The sequence below is a fragment of the Aythya ferina genome (assembly GCF_964211825.1).
Source record: "Aythya ferina genome assembly, chromosome: Z".
NCBI classification, from domain to species: domain Eukaryota; kingdom Metazoa; phylum Chordata; class Aves; order Anseriformes; family Anatidae; genus Aythya; species Aythya ferina.
In genome coordinates this window covers 30,269,611-30,288,598 of record NC_140299.1, presented here as the reverse complement: position 1 = coordinate 30,288,598, position 18,988 = coordinate 30,269,611, and the positions used below count along the sequence as shown (strand labels likewise).

At 38.3% G+C, this 18,988-nt stretch overlaps 1 protein-coding gene across 3 annotated transcripts; it reads right to left on the bottom strand.

Annotated features, from left to right (window-relative positions):
* Window positions 1-238: 238 nt before the first annotated feature.
* LOC311427679 (monocarboxylate transporter 13-like) lies at window positions 239-12,338 on the bottom strand. Of its 3 annotated transcripts, none has more exons than XM_084505223.1 (5): window positions 12,235-12,338; window positions 9,082-9,379; window positions 4,916-5,059; window positions 3,015-3,815; window positions 239-1,208 (listed from the first exon to the last, which is right to left on the bottom strand). In XM_084505223.1, exons 2-5 carry the CDS (start codon window positions 9,290-9,292, stop codon window positions 982-984), a joined length of 1,383 nt encoding a protein of 460 aa, XP_084361349.1. In that variant the 5' UTR covers window positions 9,293-9,379; window positions 12,235-12,338; the 3' UTR covers window positions 239-981. The 3 variants fall into 3 exon arrangements, with proteins under 3 accessions (XP_084361349.1, XP_084361350.1, XP_084361351.1); XM_084505224.1 differs by having other exon boundaries at window positions 12,284-12,307; XM_084505225.1 differs by lacking the exon at window positions 12,235-12,338 and adding an exon at window positions 7,147-7,282 and having other exon boundaries at window positions 9,082-9,188.
* Between the last annotated feature and the right edge of the window lie 6,650 nt (window positions 12,339-18,988).

The following is an 18,988-nucleotide window of genomic DNA, read 5'->3' as shown; positions in this document are numbered from 1 at the left end:
ATGATGAACATCCTCATCTCTTCATGGCTTGGGGTGATGGAGGAGGGGGCAGAGAAATCACCTCCCTAGATCTGCTGACTGCCCCTGTGACCACAGCCCCAGATGCTGCCAGCCTCCTGTTCTGCCCTTGGCAGATGTCAAGATGCCTCAAAACACAGAAATTGGAGACAGGGATTGTAAATAAAATAGAGAATTTTAATTGAAAATACAGAAGTTTAATAGAAAGGAAATGGCCTGTATGAAATATCTCTCCATTCGTTCTCCCTCCAACAATTCCTCTTTCAATCTAAAAAAATGAAGGGTTATTTTGAGCATCAGAAAGCTGCAGTGACTTAGATTTCCACAGAAATCTAAGTTATTAAATTGAAATGACTGAAACATATTTTGCCAGAAATTTCAAGTCCTTGCTACAAGTCTTTGCCTAGCCAGTTGTGTCTCTCCCACTCTTTGTTCTGTAATCCAGCCCTCACTGATAGTTTATTAGTAGTTCAGCTAATGTCCTGTAAATTAAATTAAAATTTTGAAATTATTATTATTTCAATGGGATGAGAAATAATTATTGTAGATGTGTGATTGATGTTAAACTTGGCTATGCAGTTAAAATATTTCAATGAATAAACACTCTGAAGTTCATAAGTAAGGCAACTATAATATTTGGTGTAGCTTGAAAGCCCTAACGTGCTATGTTTTTCCTTCAGCTTTTTTTTTTTTTTTTTTTCCTATTTTTATTATGTGATCCAGTCCTTCCTCTCTTCTCTATTACTTCTGCCCCAGATAAAATAAAATTACAGAAAAGATATTATTTGGATACAGACTCTTTTTGTTCTCATAAATCAAATACATGCTCAAAGAGCCTTAGGATAATTGCAATGTAGAACTAAAGAGGAATTCAGGAAATCCCAAGCATTTTAAAAATCCTACTAATATTGACTTTGGAGAAAATCGGACAAGTCCTCAAAAGTTGTAAGATGTCCAGTGTAGTCACACCACTACATCATGTTCTTGATACCTTCTGTTTTGCAGTTTCAGGAAATGGAGAGAAGGGTATGGTAATGTTGACTTATCTGGTTTAGTATTAGTTTGACTTCCTCTTTCACTTCTTTGTTGAAATTGATCTAAAATAACTAAAAATACAGCTGCTAGGACAAGAGTGGCTCCTGCCATGTAGAAGCCTGCTTTGTAATCTCCAGCCATGTCCACAATCAGACCTGGAAAGAAAAAAAAAGACAGTAACGTGACTGATAGAAAACAGGCTAATGTGAATTAGCTCATCAGGGTGAACATATCCTCTCTTCAAGGGAGTATACTGGCTATATAACTGTGTTTCAGATTTCTAACCCATGAGTGCATAGAATATTGGTCCATTATAACATTTTAAAATATAAAACACAATTCACTTCTCGTTTACTTTATATGTGAGCTGCTAGTAAAACATAATGTTATCCAGTTTGAAACACTTTCCAACCCAAAATATGATGGGCAATATTTTGGGTATGATGGGCAATGGCAGAAAAATAAACAAATCGTGCAGCTTTGTATCTTAGCCCTATATTCTGAGGTGTAGCTATCGTTACACACTGTACATTCGACCTCAGGTGTCGAGCAGTAGTTTAAAGAAAGAGGGGAGATGCCCTCTGCTGGACACAGGTTGATAGGTTGCCTATAGTGCTACTACTGACCTCTGCTAAACATTTTTCAGTCATAGGCGTTATTGAAAGAGAAGACGCTGTTTTTTAGGTAGCTTTAACCCAACTGAAAGACCTAAGCCATTGTGCACCATGCAGAAGAAGCAGTTGAATAGTAGCAGTGCTGTCGCAGTGCATGCACTAATAGCACTGGCTGCTCGTTGGGTACAGTGGCAGCTCCCACTCCTATCTCACTCACATCAGTCCTGCCAGACAGAAAAACTCTGAAACCAAATCTTTTGAGTTTTACTCTTAGAGTAGGAGGGAAGAGCTCTTAAAGCACTAAAGGTTCCCTCTGCTTTTGTACCTTCTTTTTTGCTTGCTGCATATATGCAAAAGGGGTCACAGTGATCCCCAAGTAATCAGCATTTGTGACCAGGCATTGTACCTGTAAGGCCTGTTACTGTTGTAGTTTATTAAGATCTTCCTGGCATAATTTGGATACTGTTTCATCTGAAGTTCTCCATAATCTTCCTTGTTTCTGTATCTTCAAAAGCAGATTAAAGTGTTACCGTACTTACTCTGACCCACTTGCAGCCTATAATGTGGTGTTGTTACCACAGAAGTCATGGTAGTCTGTGAGCAGTCTCATTTTATTCAGCGGCCTTTGGATGAGGGCTTAGATCTACTTTTTACATTGGTAATTTTTCTGCCATATCACTTCATAAAGTCCTTACAGCCTACGGCTAGTTTTCCTTGCATTTTTCCAAGATGACTCTTGCCTACTGCCAACCAATAGCCTTGTACTGTCTCATCATCTGCTTTCTCTTTCTACTTTTTTTTTTTTTTTTTTTTAATGCTGCCTCCCCATTTATTATATTGATTAGCTCAAATACTGTCTGAAAACAGCAGGCATCTCTGTGAATATTTCCTTGGGTTCACATAACCTAATGTTTCAAGCTGTTAAATGTGACCTTCTGTATAAACCTTCCAAACAATACCATCATTTATGCAACACCATTAGTCTCAAAGTTCCAAAAATCCAACAGTATCTCCTCTGCAAGTATGGATCTGCTGCTTGCTCCAAAGGCACACTTTCATAACAAGAGAATGGGAGTCCATCAAGTGTGATTCAGGAAGCAGGAACACCATATGAACCCTGCCATTCTTCCCTGCTTTCATGTTGAAGAGGTATCTCTAAAACCACAGAGAAGAGAGGAAGCAAGATATTTTTTAGAGGAATTAAACTGACTCTTTGTTTTATTTACTTCTTGGTCCAGATACTCCTGAGCTAACAGAGGGCAAAATTTGGTCCAGATACAGATTTTTCAGTTTGGGTTACCACTCCTCATACTCTTATAAACTGTACTTAGTGAAGTATCAACTTACCAGCAAGAGGAGGCCCCAGAAAACCTCCAGTGCTTCGAATGAGCATGAAAAGCCCTAGAGCACTGTCAAAATCTGACATGCCCACAACATCTGCTAGCACTGTAATGTGAACGGCGACTGTTGTGCCAAAGAAGAATCCATAGAAGCCAGTGAATATTGCCAAGGACAGGTAATTGTTAGCCAGCGGCAACAGCATCAAGGAAGTGCTGATCAGTGTAATTGTCATTGTCAGTAAATGAATAGTTTTGGTAACATGGAGATTGGCGTACCAGCCACATAGCAGTCTGCCTGCGAAGTCCACCATAGCCAAAATGGATAGCAGGGATGCAGTCCAAGATTCATCTATTCCCAGGCTGTAGCTAAGTGGAACTAAAAATAACGGAGGAACAAAAAAGCTCATAGCAGCTAATATGCCAAACATGGCATAAAGAACAAACTCCGGTCTCCTCACAAGCATCCAGTTGAAGGTTTTGTGGGTGGAAGAAGACCTTTCTTCTTTTTCCATCCTAGATGCACCAGTGACAGGTGGTGTTTCAGAATGGCTCGCCTCAAGGCAGCAGTTGCTTGTCAAGGGTCGCATGAGCACTCCACAGACACAGATATTGAGTTGGATGCCACCTATGATCAAGAGGGCACCTTTCCATCCATATTGGCCAATCAGCCACTGGAAGAGTGGCCCAAATGTAAATGCAAATGCACATTCTCCAGCACTGGCAATAGCATTAGCCAAAGCTCTCCTCTTGGAAAAATAATGGCTAACAATGCTAATGGCTGGTGTCCATGAAAAGGAAATCCCAAGTCCTGAAAAACACCAATACAAATAGTACCAGTTCGAAACTGTTGAGGTATTCTGTGAAGCTGGAAATTAAAACAGTCAGTACTCTTACATTTGCAAAGTTAAAAAAGGAGGAAAATAAAAATATTTTTTTCCTCATGGGAGCATCAGTTCAGCTGTACTTTGTGTAAGACTGTATTCATAGCACTTGTTCTGTAAGAATAGGTTTTATGTTCAACTAAAAAAAGACGAGTGGGGGGGGGGGGGGAATAAAAATAAAAATAAACCACTGTTTTGACAAATTTGCACCAAGATTAGAAATCATATGACTGTGGAGTTGAAACTAAATAGACCAGTAGTGTTCATTCTGACCTAATTGAGGATGGTCCTAGATCAGATCTTTGCATTAAGGTGAGTTCTGTTCAGGGTTAGGAGGTGAAGGAGGATGCAAAGGAAGCTGGTGTATTACCTCTACTTTTCATTGTTTTGCCAGACTGCTTGACTTTGATCCTGCTTTAATTTAATTTAATTTTAATGGCTCTCTAAAAACTACTTAGCAGGCTCAGGACTGCCAAAGGACTCAAATTCCAGACATTTTCTCAGACATCCAGCATGCAACTGGGAATGGCTTATTTTATTCCCTGCCAGCGTGGCTTCCTGTTCCAGGAAAGTCCTAGTTGAAAATAAATTTCTGGCCTGTTTTCACCTGGAGTGAAGCAACGGATTTCAATCAACTGAAAACCAGGAAAGGTGTTCAAAATGTAGTATTATGTGATAGAAAGTACAAAATTTGGGATCTCTAGGTCGCTGTGCTTCAGCATCCATTAGGTTCTTCAGATGTTTACAGAGCTGTTAGCTCTGATTAAAAGAATAAAACACTTCCCATTTGCTAGTGGCATATAATTAAGAGGTAAAATTTACTAGCATCTAATTATTACTTTACTATGTCATTCAGTTTTCTAGCACAAATTCCAGAGTGGAAAATGGGGAGAACAACTTTTAAGGAAGGTTGAAGGTTCCAGATATTTATAAAATCAAAATAGAACTGAAGTTTTAGAACTCCTACTATTAGCATAAGGGCTCTGAGTTGCTAGTGAAAGAAACCTGTAAAGCCATAAAGTCATACCCTGTAGGAAGCCAGTTGTTGCATACATCCAGACCATGTTGAGCCCAAGAAATCCCAGTGCCATTCCTGAAAAAGCGAGGAGTCCTCCAGTGACCAGAACTGCCCGATGGGAGTATTTTACACATAGTGAGCTGGCAACAGGGGCTAGATCAACAGCAGAACAGGAGCAAGATAAATACGTTAGGAACATTAAGCTGATTGACATGATCGAGCAATCAAATAAAGCATTCAAAAATGAAATAGCTTTTATTCAAAGAAGCAAATACCCAGTCCTTTGTTCTGTGGGGCTGTGGTGCATGTGTGAGACAATGCCACAGCCTGAATTCTGCTGTATTCTGCTGGACACGAGGGCTGACCAAGATCCTCCCTCATAGGGAAATGACAGCCCTGGCAACACAGATTCAAAAGAAAACGCACATATCTATTCAAAAATCATTAAGTGGATTTTTTTGTTGTTGTTTTTTAATGGAAAGAACATTTCAGTGTTTTCTTTATGGAATGGTTCTACTGGATATAAAGACACAACCATGTGTCTTTTCTGCATGACAGAAATTTATGTAGCCCTTTAGCAGAAAGGGAAACCCTGTCCTCAGAATCTCTAGGTTAATCTATAAAAATTTCTTTCTTAACCTACAAAAATGTATTATTGTGAACATACAATATATATGGCTGGCACAAAAGGTTTCTGGAGAACATCAGCTTTTTACCTTCTACACTTTGCAAAATCATCTGTTCATGAAATTGTGAGAAGTTTTATAAAGGACAAAAAGTTGAGGTTTGTTTTTAGGTAATATTTTTCCAGGAATTCTGCAGTTCATTTCTTAAATGAGTATTTGACTGGTACAGTTCCTGTCAGCAGACTGTGGGAACTCTTCAACACAGAGAGGAAAAGTTGCATGAAGTACAGAGCTGAGGTTTTTTTCCTCAATCTCACAACTTGGTGCTGCAAACAAACAAACTTTTCGAAAAACGAACAAACAAAAATACCAACAAAGAAATGTTAGGAATGTTTTTTGCTTAAGCAAAGATCAGTTCTTGCCTAATTGTTTTTCCACCAACACCAAGTTCTAGTTGTATAGTATACTTTATGTATACTTTATACTTTATGGTATGGTATACTTTACATAGAATATAGTATATGTAGTATACGGTATGCTGTAAGGTATACTTTATGGTATACCTTAATAAGACCATTCCTGTCACCGAAAGGCACTCTGTTCTGTGCGGATAAAGTTCACGGATTTATGAAATAATAATGGCCACTAGATGGAACCCAAGTAACACGGGACAAAACCCGTTTTTCGGTAGGGTTTCTTAGAGAATACAGGTAAGTTTCATCAGAGTTATTGATATTTTGGACTCTGGAGTTCCGGGATGTAATGAAATTCAATTAATGAAGGCCTTGTTTACACACTGAAATAAGTGGTAAGACAATGAAGAGAGGGCAGTCAGCAAATAAGGTTTTGTGGTAGGTTGTAGGGGCAGGCTGTTTTCCGCTCCCCCTTTTAAGTAAGATGAGACTTTGGTAACTAAGACAAGCGAAGTAAACCTGTCAGAAATATATTAACAACCATAAAGGCTGTAGGATGCATGTTATCTGAGAGAAGCTATACAAACCCAACAAGTCCTATCAGCATTTACAGCAAAAATACAATGATTTGATAAGCGCATACAATTGATGCTGGAATTCAGGTGTGGTTTGTAAGATGTAGTGGAAGGGATGAGACAGGATGAAGTGTATGCATTTGGAGAATCATACACATATGATGAGCAAAAGAAGAGAAAAGTAGGCTGAGAAACAAGAAAGATCCATAAAGTGCTTAATGATGAGAGATCTGCAATTGGAACAGAACTGCTACCACAGAGCAATTTTTTTTTAGTAGAGAAAGAGAAGAAACAGAAATTGAACACAGGATAGCAGGAAGAAGAAAGGAGCTAGTCACAGAACTGGAAGTGGAGAAGACAGCAAGGGATCAGAGCTTGAAAGGATAAAGGGCAATGCTTAGAAAACTTACAAGCAACCACAGTGCCAAAGAGAAAGGTGATGGGAGATACATGCTACTACCAGGAGGAGGCCTATGTATGTGACGGGGAAATCCTTGCTCTGGTAAATTGAACTGCCTGTTACAGATGCAAGCCCCCAGGCAGAAACGTGCTCTCCTTTCATGAAAGACGTGGAGATTCTGAAAAGATGTTGAAAAGATCCAAATGGGAAAAAATTAATAATTCACTGATCATCCTTCATACTGAGCCAAATGACACTAAAGGTTTCCCAGTTGAACATGTTAGGAAAGACTAAGCCAGGCCAGGAAAGATGCTCAAAGAACTGGTGGCTCAGATGATCTTCAGCAGAAAGTCTTCTGATCCCTATAAATGAAGCAAAGGCAGGAGAAGAAGGAAAATTAATGAGTGATGCAAGAAATTGTGAACTGCTATACAGAAAGGTTTTAGAATGTTTGGCCATCAAGCCGTAAGAGATGTATTTTAAAAGGATTTTGAAGACTGAGAAACAATTTCTACTGAAAACTACAGCTTTCTTTGAAGTATACTAGCCTTACACTGCTAGACAAATGTAATTTTGCCGGTTGACATTAGCAATGTCATTTAATCTGTTCTATCCTTAAGACATTTCCATATAATGTAAATATATTTTAAAAACAAATAAACAAACAAACAAACAAAAACACTTTTTTTTTTGAGTTCTTTTATCTGCCCTCCTCCTCCCCCCCCCCCCCCACACACACACACACAAAACAGTATCACAGTTAGGTCACTGATTAGGCTAGTTTGTAAACCAAATTGTTAGATTCCCATTTATTTATTTCTGTAGACCATGAAATAGATGGAAAAGCAGAATTCTCATTGATTTTTCAATTAACTATTTCTGTCAGAATGAAACAATACTTTGAATAAAGCAAGGATAGCAGTTTATGGAACTAACAAAATCCTGTCAATCCATGTTTTGCTTTATCTTTTGACTTTGATTTTGAATTACTGTTTTGTTCTTCCTAATAAACTTCACAAAGATAAATCAGTTGATCTTTGGAAGTAATGCAATGATAACCAATAATACTGGTACGTGTGGACTGAGTAGGAGGTATATAATTGTACAGCATCTATGCAATGAAACATCTTCACAATCAAAATTATGATAACATTTCTTACATAAGAATGCTTACCTGTTGCAATTATATATCCATATGAGAATATGTAGAGAGGGCCTCCCAAGTTCTGTGCAGTTTCTGCCTGCACGCTTGGAATCTTCATTATAAAGGTGAAGGATGATCCAGTTTACAATGGCAAAAAAAGACTGTAAATGACTACTAAGTGAAGAGCCAAATGCAGTACATCTGATATTCTTCCTTTAGTTTGGCAAAAACAGGCATTTGGCCAGACCCAGTAGATCACTGACTGCATTTGACTGGTATAGTTTACTTTCTCTTTCTTTTCTGTTTGTATATTCTTGTCTTCCCTTTCCTCTCCATAGGTGAACTGTTTATTTTTATTTTTATTTTTATTTTTATTTTTATTATTTTTATTTTTATTTTTATTTTTAAACTTCATGAGCTTTCTCTCAGATCATTGACTTGGAATCAATTTTGTCAAGAGAGACAGAACTGGCATTATGCAGAAGGAAAGGGGAAGTTTGTGAAGTGAAAAAGGAGAAATGGGAGGGAAGCAGGGCTGACTGAGAGTCACCATTTTGGCAGCAGATGGCTTATCTGACAGGGTCATGCTTCTTGTCATCAAGCTCTTAAAAAAGTGATAGTCACTGCAAAATCAGTGAATTTGCACAAACTGTTTTAAGAGCTTGATCCAACAGGGTCTGAAGTTCTTAGGATTACCTCCACTGAGTTTGATGCAAAGCCCGTAGGAAAGTTGAATCAGGAGTCTAGGTACATAAATTCTCTAAGGTAACCTGATTTCTTTGTATACACAAAGAGTCCTCACTAATATGGGTACTTTTTTTTTTTTTTTTAAACAGCGTAAGGTAGCATTGTCTTTACATGCTTTGGTTTTATATGGCTTTTGTTATTGTTGTTGTTGCTTTGTGTTTTGTTTTGTTTTGTTTTATTTTGTTTTGTTTTGTTTTTAAGGAACCTCTTCAAAGCTTCTTGAGTAGTTAAGACCTTAAGCCAAAACGCTTGAAGATCACTTTTACCTACCTCCTAAATGAAAGGTGGCAATAGTTACTGACGTGATCCAGGAAATGGTGCTTGCAAGTTCATCAAAGTGTTCCTGGATTTCAACAAAGAACAGGCCAAAAGTCTTGAGAACAGCAGCAGTCAGACCCATGACCATGAAGGCTGACACCACCACAACCCATCCATAGCCACCATCTGGTGGACTGCTCTCTTTGGCATGCATCTTTTCCATGTCTCAAATCTTCTCTCAGTTTTGGTTGTTTATTTGTGCTTGTTTGTTTCCTTTTTTCAGGAGTGGTGGTGAAGATTTTTAACAGATCTGCAAATTAGTAGAAGGCCCATCTTAAAATAAATTAATTCAAATACTCTTGGAATAATTTATACAAGTAATTACCTAATGAAAATGCAATATGCATTTCAGTGGTTTGATTGAAAATACTATCTGGGAAACAAATGCTCTAGGAGACAGAAGGAAAATTAGAAAGTAGAAAAAAGTAAGTAAAAGAAGAAGAAGAAGAAAAGAGAAGAAAAGAAGAAGAAGAAAACCGTATGTATGGAGGACAGAAAAAAAAAAAAGACACAAGAAGAAACGAAAATGGGAGGGAAAATGATCAGAAAAGAGATGGTTCTCAAAGACAGGTCCAGGATCCTTACTATTTTAGTTAACTTCAAGAGCCCTATCCCGCACATTTTACAAGAAAAACACTTTACACCAGAAAGGAGAAAAATTAATGCCTGAGAGGATACTGTGCTTCCTCATGTTCCCTGAGCAATGCAATAAAATTTACAAACTTTAAAGTCATCCAGGCAGTTGTTTGTACACATTAGCCCCTGATCATAAGTGTGCATATGGATAAAGCATAATTGTAATTTCTATGTTGCTCCTATGAGTCATACCTATGAGTCATATGAGATATTAATATGTGCTGCAGAAAACTTATGGATTACCAAATGCTTAGAAGTGGTCTCTGGCCAAGGAAGTCTCCAACCTGCAAGTAGTAAGGAATCAGGAAGTATCACTTTATGCTTATTCTATTCCTAATCATAAAAATCCCCTTTGGGCCTAAACCAATATATTTACAGTGTGAGTAAACTTTCAAGGAACCATAGAAAAGAACTTCAGGGTGATCTTTGTAACACCTGAGCATTTATAAGTCTGGATGTTCCCAACACTGCAAAGCATTTTTATCAGAATGCCTACTTGTGAAGGCATCTTTACAGGTACAAGTATATCTTGTTAAATGCAGTACTAAAAAAATGCATTTCTCCTTAAAATTTTGTAACACACTGAAGTGCATGGAAGTGCACATCATGAAGTGCATGGAAGATGTGGGATCTGGCAGAGAGAAGGACATTCTTACCTTTTTCTTGTTTTTCATGGACAGTATAAATAATTTTGAGTGGGTATATGGTACTAAATGCAAGAGACCAAATAATACAGACATGTCACAGGAAGCAGCTTTGTTCTAAAAGTGAAAATGTGAGCTAAAGATGAGTTTAATATATTTATCTTCCTTGTGTGCAGCTGAGAAAGTTAAGGGTACCCCTGGAAGCCATCCAGTATGAAGCAACAGTCACAAGTTCTGTGATTTGCTCCACTGAGGTACTTGACCTCAGGGGGGGCTAAATCACGGAGAAAAGGAGGGGGAAAAGTAGCCATCAGACCCTTGTGGGGATCAGAAGCAAAATCATCCTGCCGCCATGTGTCTGACTCAAACTTCTGGCTAACATATGGCACTGGATGCATTTACATGACAGACATAGCCAGACAGATTCATCAGTTGCAGAAGGTCTCAGACAACATCCTGAATATCTTAAAACTTAGACAGAAGAGAGGAAGGAATGCCTTGTGTTTGGGGTGTATACCAAGGAACCTGGTTTTCATTTTCACAGTTTGTGGGTGATCTCCGGCAAGTTATTTGATCTTGCTGTGGCTCTATTTTCTCAGTTGTCAAAGGTAGCTAATACTTTCAAAGATCATGGATTTTGAAAATGTTAGCACTTGTGTCAGTGCTCAGATACTGTAAGAAAATTCAGAAACTTGATCCAGCTGTAACCATATCTTATATTCCTGGGCTCAATGCCATGGATGTAATTTGTTCTGAAGTACTGAAGAATGCTAAAAAAGATGCAACGCTCAGGCTAAATAAGCCTTCGTGGGAAGAATGTTACTGATATTGCTGCACTCTGCACGGATATGCTTCTGAAAGGGATTTTGATTTTTGCTGCAAGACAGATAGAAGAAATCCTGCTACTTACCAGGCAGCACACTGACTAAAACAAGCATGATAAAATCTACTTCCTGACACCACCCAGGACTCTTCACCTTCATTAAGCAAACTCTGCCCTAGGAGGAGTACAAATCAGGGCACACTGCTCACAAGACTTAAATTAACTTTTTTTTTTTTTTTTTCTTGACTACAAATATATCTTCATGTCACAGCTAAGAATTCATTCTCCAGTCTGTTTTAATGATCACATTGCTACATACAACTCCAAAGTGAAATGACTAACTGAAAAGGGAAATGACTATTCCAGCTGCTTTCCAAATGAAACAACTATTTTAGTTGCTTGATTAATTAATGAAGTTATCATCTCCCATGAGCCTTACAGATGTAAAAGCAGTGCAGCTACATACTGCAGGGAATTGCTGAAATGCCTGAGATGAGTAGAAGAAAGCTTAAATGTTGCAGTTGGTGGGAATGTTTCTGACACTATGCTCTGCTTTCTTCACTCCCTCACTTGTAAATGAGAGATGACTAAAAGCACATAAATGAGAAAAAACTCATCTGAGAAAAACATTCAGGATGTCTTTGAACTCTTAAGTATTAATCAATGGTAAATGGTAAGTTTTTAATGTCTTCACTTTTCCCCTTGCCCCAGAAACTGTTTTTTTAAGAGTAAGAGGGAAAGACCTGGACGGAAACTGCTGCCGCAACTCCAAATACAGCAGAGCTGTGCTAGTTACTGCACTTCTGACACAAATTCAAGAACATCTCTTAACAAATTATCCTTTTTTTATTTCATTAACATAATCTTAGTAAGAGTTTATCTAATGAATATTATGTACAACACAACTTAATGACATATCATATCAGGATTGCAAAGAGTGGCTGAATGCTCTAAACAGACAGTCTGAAGTAATAAAAATAAAGCATTGCATAAAGAAATTACCTTATTCAGATAACCCAGATTTTTATGGGATATGAAGTTCATCCTTTACCTTCTAGTTGTATGTAAGTTCTTGAGTTGTGCTGCAAACCACTGGGTCATCTTACTCATTGTTCCTTGTATGCACAGTCTAGATGAAGAAGCCAATCTCTCTCACTCAGGATGTGCAAATTGTTAGATTTTATAAGGATTCCCTCCCACCTCTAGAAAAGTCATTTGGCTCCACCTACACTCAGAAAAACAAAGTTCTGTCCTGACTGAAGATCAGAGAGAGCAAAATCAGGATTGGGTGAAAGGAATGGAGAAGGAAGGCAAATTTTATAATGTATCTACATTGTACTGGTACTAGACTTGGATTACTATCCAAAGTTTTTATTTAACTCAACTATTCAGCCAGTCAAAAATTTAAGATATATCAGTCAACTTCAAACTCCCTAGTATTTTGGGGCAGTTACTGCCAGTGAGTTCAAACATGAAATTAACTTGTCTTTTCTCTTCCAGTTGTGCTGTTGGCCAGATGTTGGATACTGCTGAGTATCACATAGCCTGCAGCAGCCACAGAAATGATAGGAAGCCTGAATATGCAGATCTCAAGCCTGCAATATGCATGGTCAGAATGTTTTGCCATATCATTCAGGCATATTCCCCTTTGTTGTATGACCTTTTATTTATTTATTTATTTCTTCAGGGGTGTCAGTTTCCTAAATACTGCATTGCTCTGCTAGATTTCATACAGCTTTTATCTCCCAGATAACACTGCTAGTTTATGGTGACTCTTTCTGTATTTCCTAACCCTTGGCCTTGCACTATGCTCATGCTGGCTATAACCTGTTATTATAATACCTTGTGGCAAGGAGTAGGGTGAGAGGTCTGTTGCAGTGGTTTGTCATTTATCTGTAATCTTATTATTTACATACCAGTGTGCTTATCTTATGATTTGACCAGTAATCTCTGAGTCAAGGGGCAGGACAATGCATGGGTTGGTCAGTTGACTTTGTATAATTAAGACAGAGATGAAAAAATTTGGTTTTATATTTTTTTATCCTCTGATGTACTGCATGAGAGAAAGCTATCTCCATAGCTTTAGGACTGACTTTTGAGATATTGAAGCAGTTCCAGCTTTTATCCAAGGATAAAACCTTCCATCTGACTTTGGGTGGACGGACAGCACAGAAAAGTTAATTTCCTGTAAGAAAGGATATGATGAGCTTCTAAGCACTCAGTAGCAGAAAGAGGAAAAAAAGGGGCTACTATAACCATTCACCCAACACAATTAATCTGAGTATATATTCAACTTAGGTTGTATCCTCTTGCTTAGTTGGTATTACAATAGAAACAAATAAGTAAGCTGGAAAACAGAGGGTAGTTCTATATGATAAGATTTCATACAAGATATTGTTTAGTAGTATGTTCCTGTTGGTGCCGGAGAGTCCTTATAGCATGCTTCCAGCCATGAGGGATTAACTGCATCTCATAAATGAATGATTCTACTGAAAATTTCATATCGGGCAAGTAAACAGAGTGAGAGCTTATGTGCAGTTAAAGAGGTATGTCAACAGTATCACCTCACAATTGCCTCAGTCCAGCAGAAGAAACAAAGCCTAGGGTGTCTAATAAAAACTTCACAGTCTGCCATTTAATTTCTTTATTTCATGATAGTTTTAATGCAAGTTGTTTGAAATATATAGAATGTAGGTTATCAAAGTAGACTTAGTTGTTAAATGTGTTAAGCAAGTCTCTGTATATAGCAGTGACATTCTGATTTCTTTCATTGGGATGATTCTCTATGACTGTTTTTAAGGGCTAGGGAAATCAAAAGAATATCAAAGAAAAATTGTGTGTGTGTGTGTGTGTGTTAAGTGTGATTAAGTGTCTACTGATGACAGAAGTGTTGTTACCATCCATTCTTTGCCTTGCTGCTGTCATGTGGACTTTTACACAGAGAACCACACTGGTAGATTGGTGAGTTGATCCAGCTGGGCAAAACTCTCCACCGGGGCAGTTCTTCAGTTTGGAGAAATTTATTCCGGGCCTTCAGAAGGCAGAAGGCAGAAAAAAAGTGGACAAGAAGAAAACCTGAGAGATGAGGCTGCTTAATCCAGAGCAGAAAATTACACGAGAATTGTAGCACAATTAGTATATTCACACAGCTTGGGAATCTATGATCCTAGAAACTCTGCTTAATAGGCAAAGAAAAGTATGTGACTCCAGAGGTATAGGTGTAGATTGCCAACTGAACTGTGGACTAATTTTAAGGCAAAGTTTCGAAGTAATGTGTCAGGAATTATGTTGCTTATACCACCTTTCTCCTTCCTTCCCTTCCCATGTTGGAGGAAGCTATATATCATATTGCCGCACAGCTTCTCTCTGAAGAGCCTGAGAGGCCTTGATCTGAAGACATCTTTATGCCAGGTTTTCTTACAGCCTTATATACATATAAGGTTGTGTGTATGTGTGTGTGTGTATCTATATATATAGATAGATAGATAGATATACATGTACATATATATAATGGAAGACTTGTTAGTGTTAGGTCAGAATTTGGACTAGGTGGTCTTGAAGGTCTCTTCCAACCTAGATGATTCTGTGATTCTGTGTGATTCTGTGATATATGTGCTAGATGAGTAGGTCTGGTTCTTGCACAGAAGAATGTTCTTCCCATCCTAACTCTGTAGGCTTACACTACCTTCTGGAGTCCCACTGTGATAAAATAAACCACCTGTATGTTTACAGGTGGGTGAAGCTAATCTGTGTTGTCCAGATGGCTATGCATATGATAGATGTTGGACTAGATGATCTGAGAGGTCTTTTCCAACCTGAATGATTCTGTGATTCTGTGGTGAGGACTGTGACAAACAAGACTGTATTTCTCACTTAGAGCTATAATCCAAATGGAAACAAACAGCAGAACAAATGGATATTGTTCATCATAGCAGAGGTTAATATTCTGTAGTCTCTCTGGAAAATGCTTGCCAGTGTTTTACCACCCCCGTGATTTTGTTTTCCTCTGCATCTAATTTGAATTTCCCTTGTTGCAACTTATAACTTCGCCTGTTGTCCTTTTGCTGTGCCATTTAATACATGCCAATTTGAGTTTCTTATTCCTGAAGAACTGCCCATTATCCCAATATTGTGTCATTTTTTAATCATATAGGTTCAAGTCTATACATGAAATAGTGATCTCAGGAATAGTGCATCAGTCAGCCCATCTGATTATTATTTTTTTTAATATTCTACTCACTGAAATTACAGGACATTGTTGATGCCTGTCATGACTGTAATTTAAAACCAGAATGTTCAACCTGACAGCACACTGAATACTCACTTTCTACATTCCATCTTACTCCATACATTTCATCTTTAATCATAATCATGTAATTTGGGTTTCCCAAAACTACTCTTACATATTTCTATCATAGTAGATTTTTGCTCAGTTGATCAGGCTAAAATACTACTTCCACAATTTTCTGTGAGTATATGGAATGTTTATAGTACATGTGCAGCTTTGTACAGTACTTCTCCCCAGTTGCTTATTCTTCCTCTTTTTTTTTTTTTTTTTTTAATTCCAACATAAAATCTAAGCCTCTTTGTTTCTTAAGGAAAAAAAAAAAAGACTCCAGTTGTATAAATAATGTTTACACCTTTTCTAGTTTAGAATTTAAGGATGTAATAATACTCTAAGAGAGCTTTCAGGTATCCACTCATATATAGAAGACAACAGTTTATTTCAGGTGGAAATGAGATTCTCTTCTGTTCAGATCTGGTTTGTCAGCTCAGATTTCACTGAGTACTAGTTTACTCTTTAAGTGCTTGAGTAAGCACAAAATGTGTTCATAGGTAGACTTCTACACAAAATATTTGGTGTGAAGTGAAATGAGAAACTGCCTGGAACATCTGTACTTCAGGAAATAATGGTGATTCATGATCAGAAGAGATTATGATTAAATTCTGCCCAATGAAGTCACAAAGAGTTATTTAACCATTCAGGAGCTAGCTGGTGTCTTGATTTTTACTATTAGACCTGTAGAACAAAATTGGCAATGATCTAATCATATATGCCTTTCACAATGACTTTTTCATTCTAATCTGGAAAGTGAGATTAGTGGCTTAATGGCTCTGCTGCTGTAAATGGTTGCAGTTCCATCAATTTCAAAGCTATTTAATCCCTTTCATCATCAGAAAATTTCTTCATTAATTTCTCTGTTGGAACAGGGCTGCTTTCATAGAGGATATACCTTTCTATCGTTTTTTGTTTGTTTGTTTGTTTGTTTTTGTTTTTGTTTATTATTATTATTATTATGGTAGTAAATGAGAGATGAGGTAAACAAGTCTCCAAATTGTACTTCTTATTTAAATAAACTGGACAAACACAAAAGGCCAGCTTGCTATAAATACACAGAGATACACAGAGTCTGGCAAAGTCTCCTAGCAGTCAGCTGTTCTCACACAGAAGGGCTGACAGCTTATGAAAACATGTTTCCTACATTCAGCAGTCCTTGGTGATGATCATACACATCCCTCCAACTCTAACTACCAGCTCTTACCATGCACCCAGTCATTTTTATTTTTTTTTCCTGGCCAAAATATTTATGAGAGCATTACATAAACAGATAGCAAGCCAAGACAAAATATTGCAAGGCCACATGATTTCTCAACTAAACACCATGTTTATCAAAATGATTGAATCAAAAGCCTTTGTCTTTGGTTTGTTGTGTTAAGTGATTGCTGATGCAGTATGAGTAGACTGAATGTGAATTGTCTGAGGACGGTGTGTAGGGAGATGTTAGCATGGAAAGGACTAGGAGACGATTACGGAATAAATAAACAGACTGGCATTGCTGACAAAAACAGCTACATGGGATGCAAAACCAAACTGGGTAAGCAACATAGGTAATCATGGAGTGGCTTGAAGTCTTGAAGGAAAAAAAAAAAAACAAAAACACAAGATAAATCTTGACGTGACTGAAGGAGAACCAGGCAGGTGATTCAGTTGCATAATGTTGTTAGGTTGATGGATGAAGGTGGCAATTTCTCTGCTTGTTTTCTTGTGTAGATAGGGTAGCTGGCAATGAGACTATTGGAGAGGTGAAGGGCAGAGACAGCAATCAAGCTATTGAGTGAACAGGGCTTGATAGAAGCTGTCAGACTGTACAAGAATGTGAGATACTTAATACATACTGGAAGAAAAAATTGCTTATATTTAGAATGTGTTCAGGTTCTCCTATTATCAACTTCACAGAATCACAGTTTCACAGAATGGTTGATGTTGGAAGGGACCTCCAGAGGTCATCTTTTCCAACCCCCCTGCTCAAGCAGGGACACCCAGAGCAGGTGGCTTAGCTTAGCAAATGATCATTAGTTTAAAATTGAACCTTTCCAGGCTGGGAGCAAAAGAAGAATCCTTCTGCCCTGAAATCACAGCAGACATGCTAACAATATCTCCCTGCCCCTGCCCTCTCTCCTCCAGCCATTCTCCTCCAAAGCCCTTGCCTCCTTTCAGTAACAAAGGGAATGCTGAGCCTAAATTAGAGTATCCTATTCACAGAGTGACATAGAGCCTTAACAGGTTGTGAAGGCAGGATATGTCTATCTGAAGAAAGGTTGTTTGGGTTTTTGACAAGCAATAATCAGTCTATTTTCTATAATTATTGGTTATGATTACAGCTCCCATTACAAAATAACAGAATAAGGGAGAGAGGGAGTACAGAAAATATGTTTCTTTACACAAGAGGGAAAAACACCATTTAAGTCTATCAAAAAAAAAAAAAAAAAGGCTAGGTGTGGTGTTAATGCAAACAACAATCTGCCTGTCCCCTATCAGTCCAGAAGCTATGGATGGTTCTTCCAACCTCTAGTTGCTGAAATGAGTGACAAGGATATTACCATTCTCTTCAAAGTACAGGATGATTGTAGAAATGCCCAGTTCCTGGGGGTGTCTTGGGGGCTAATGAAACTTCTACTGTCCTTGTATCTTGGGAAAGAGATGGAAATGTTTAGTTAAATAAGCTCTGAATGGCCTCTGGATGACATCTGGGAAAGATTTTTACACGGATTCAGCTGAGAGTACAAACGTCAAAGGATACAGGCTCATCTTCTTAAACTACACTGTCATACTCAACGCCATCTATGGACTAGATGTGGAGCTGTGTGATACAGTGAGACAATAAAAACCAAGAAGAAGAAATGCAGACTTCCTTGATGACATGAAGTGTGCCTGTGTAGAAGATCTCTTAAAGTGAAAAACATCTGAGCTCAATAACTTACCAACAGTTCTGGCTAACTGGGGAGGTCCCAGCTGACCAGAGGTTAGCAAATGTGACTCCAGTCTACAAGAAGGGCAGGAGGAACAACCCAGGGAATTACAGGCCTGTCTTCCCTGACCTTGATACCAGGGAAGGTTATGGAGCAGATCATCTTGAGTGCCATCACACAGCACACACAAGACAACTGAGTGATACGAAATTTCCAACATGGGCATGAAGGGCAGGTCTTCCCTGACTAACCTGATCTCCTTCTCTGATAAGGTGATTGCCTCAGTAGGTGAGGAAAAGGCAGTGGATGTTGTCAGCCTGGATCTTAGTGAAGCATTTGACCCTGGTTCCTGTGGTATTCTCCTGGAGAAACTGGCTGCTCATGGCTTGGACAGGTGTACAGTTTGCTGGGTGAAAAACTGGCTGGTTGGCTGGGCTCAAAAAGTGGTTGCAAATGGAATTCAGCCCTAGACTGGTGGGCTGAGTCCAGTCACATGGCATTCAAC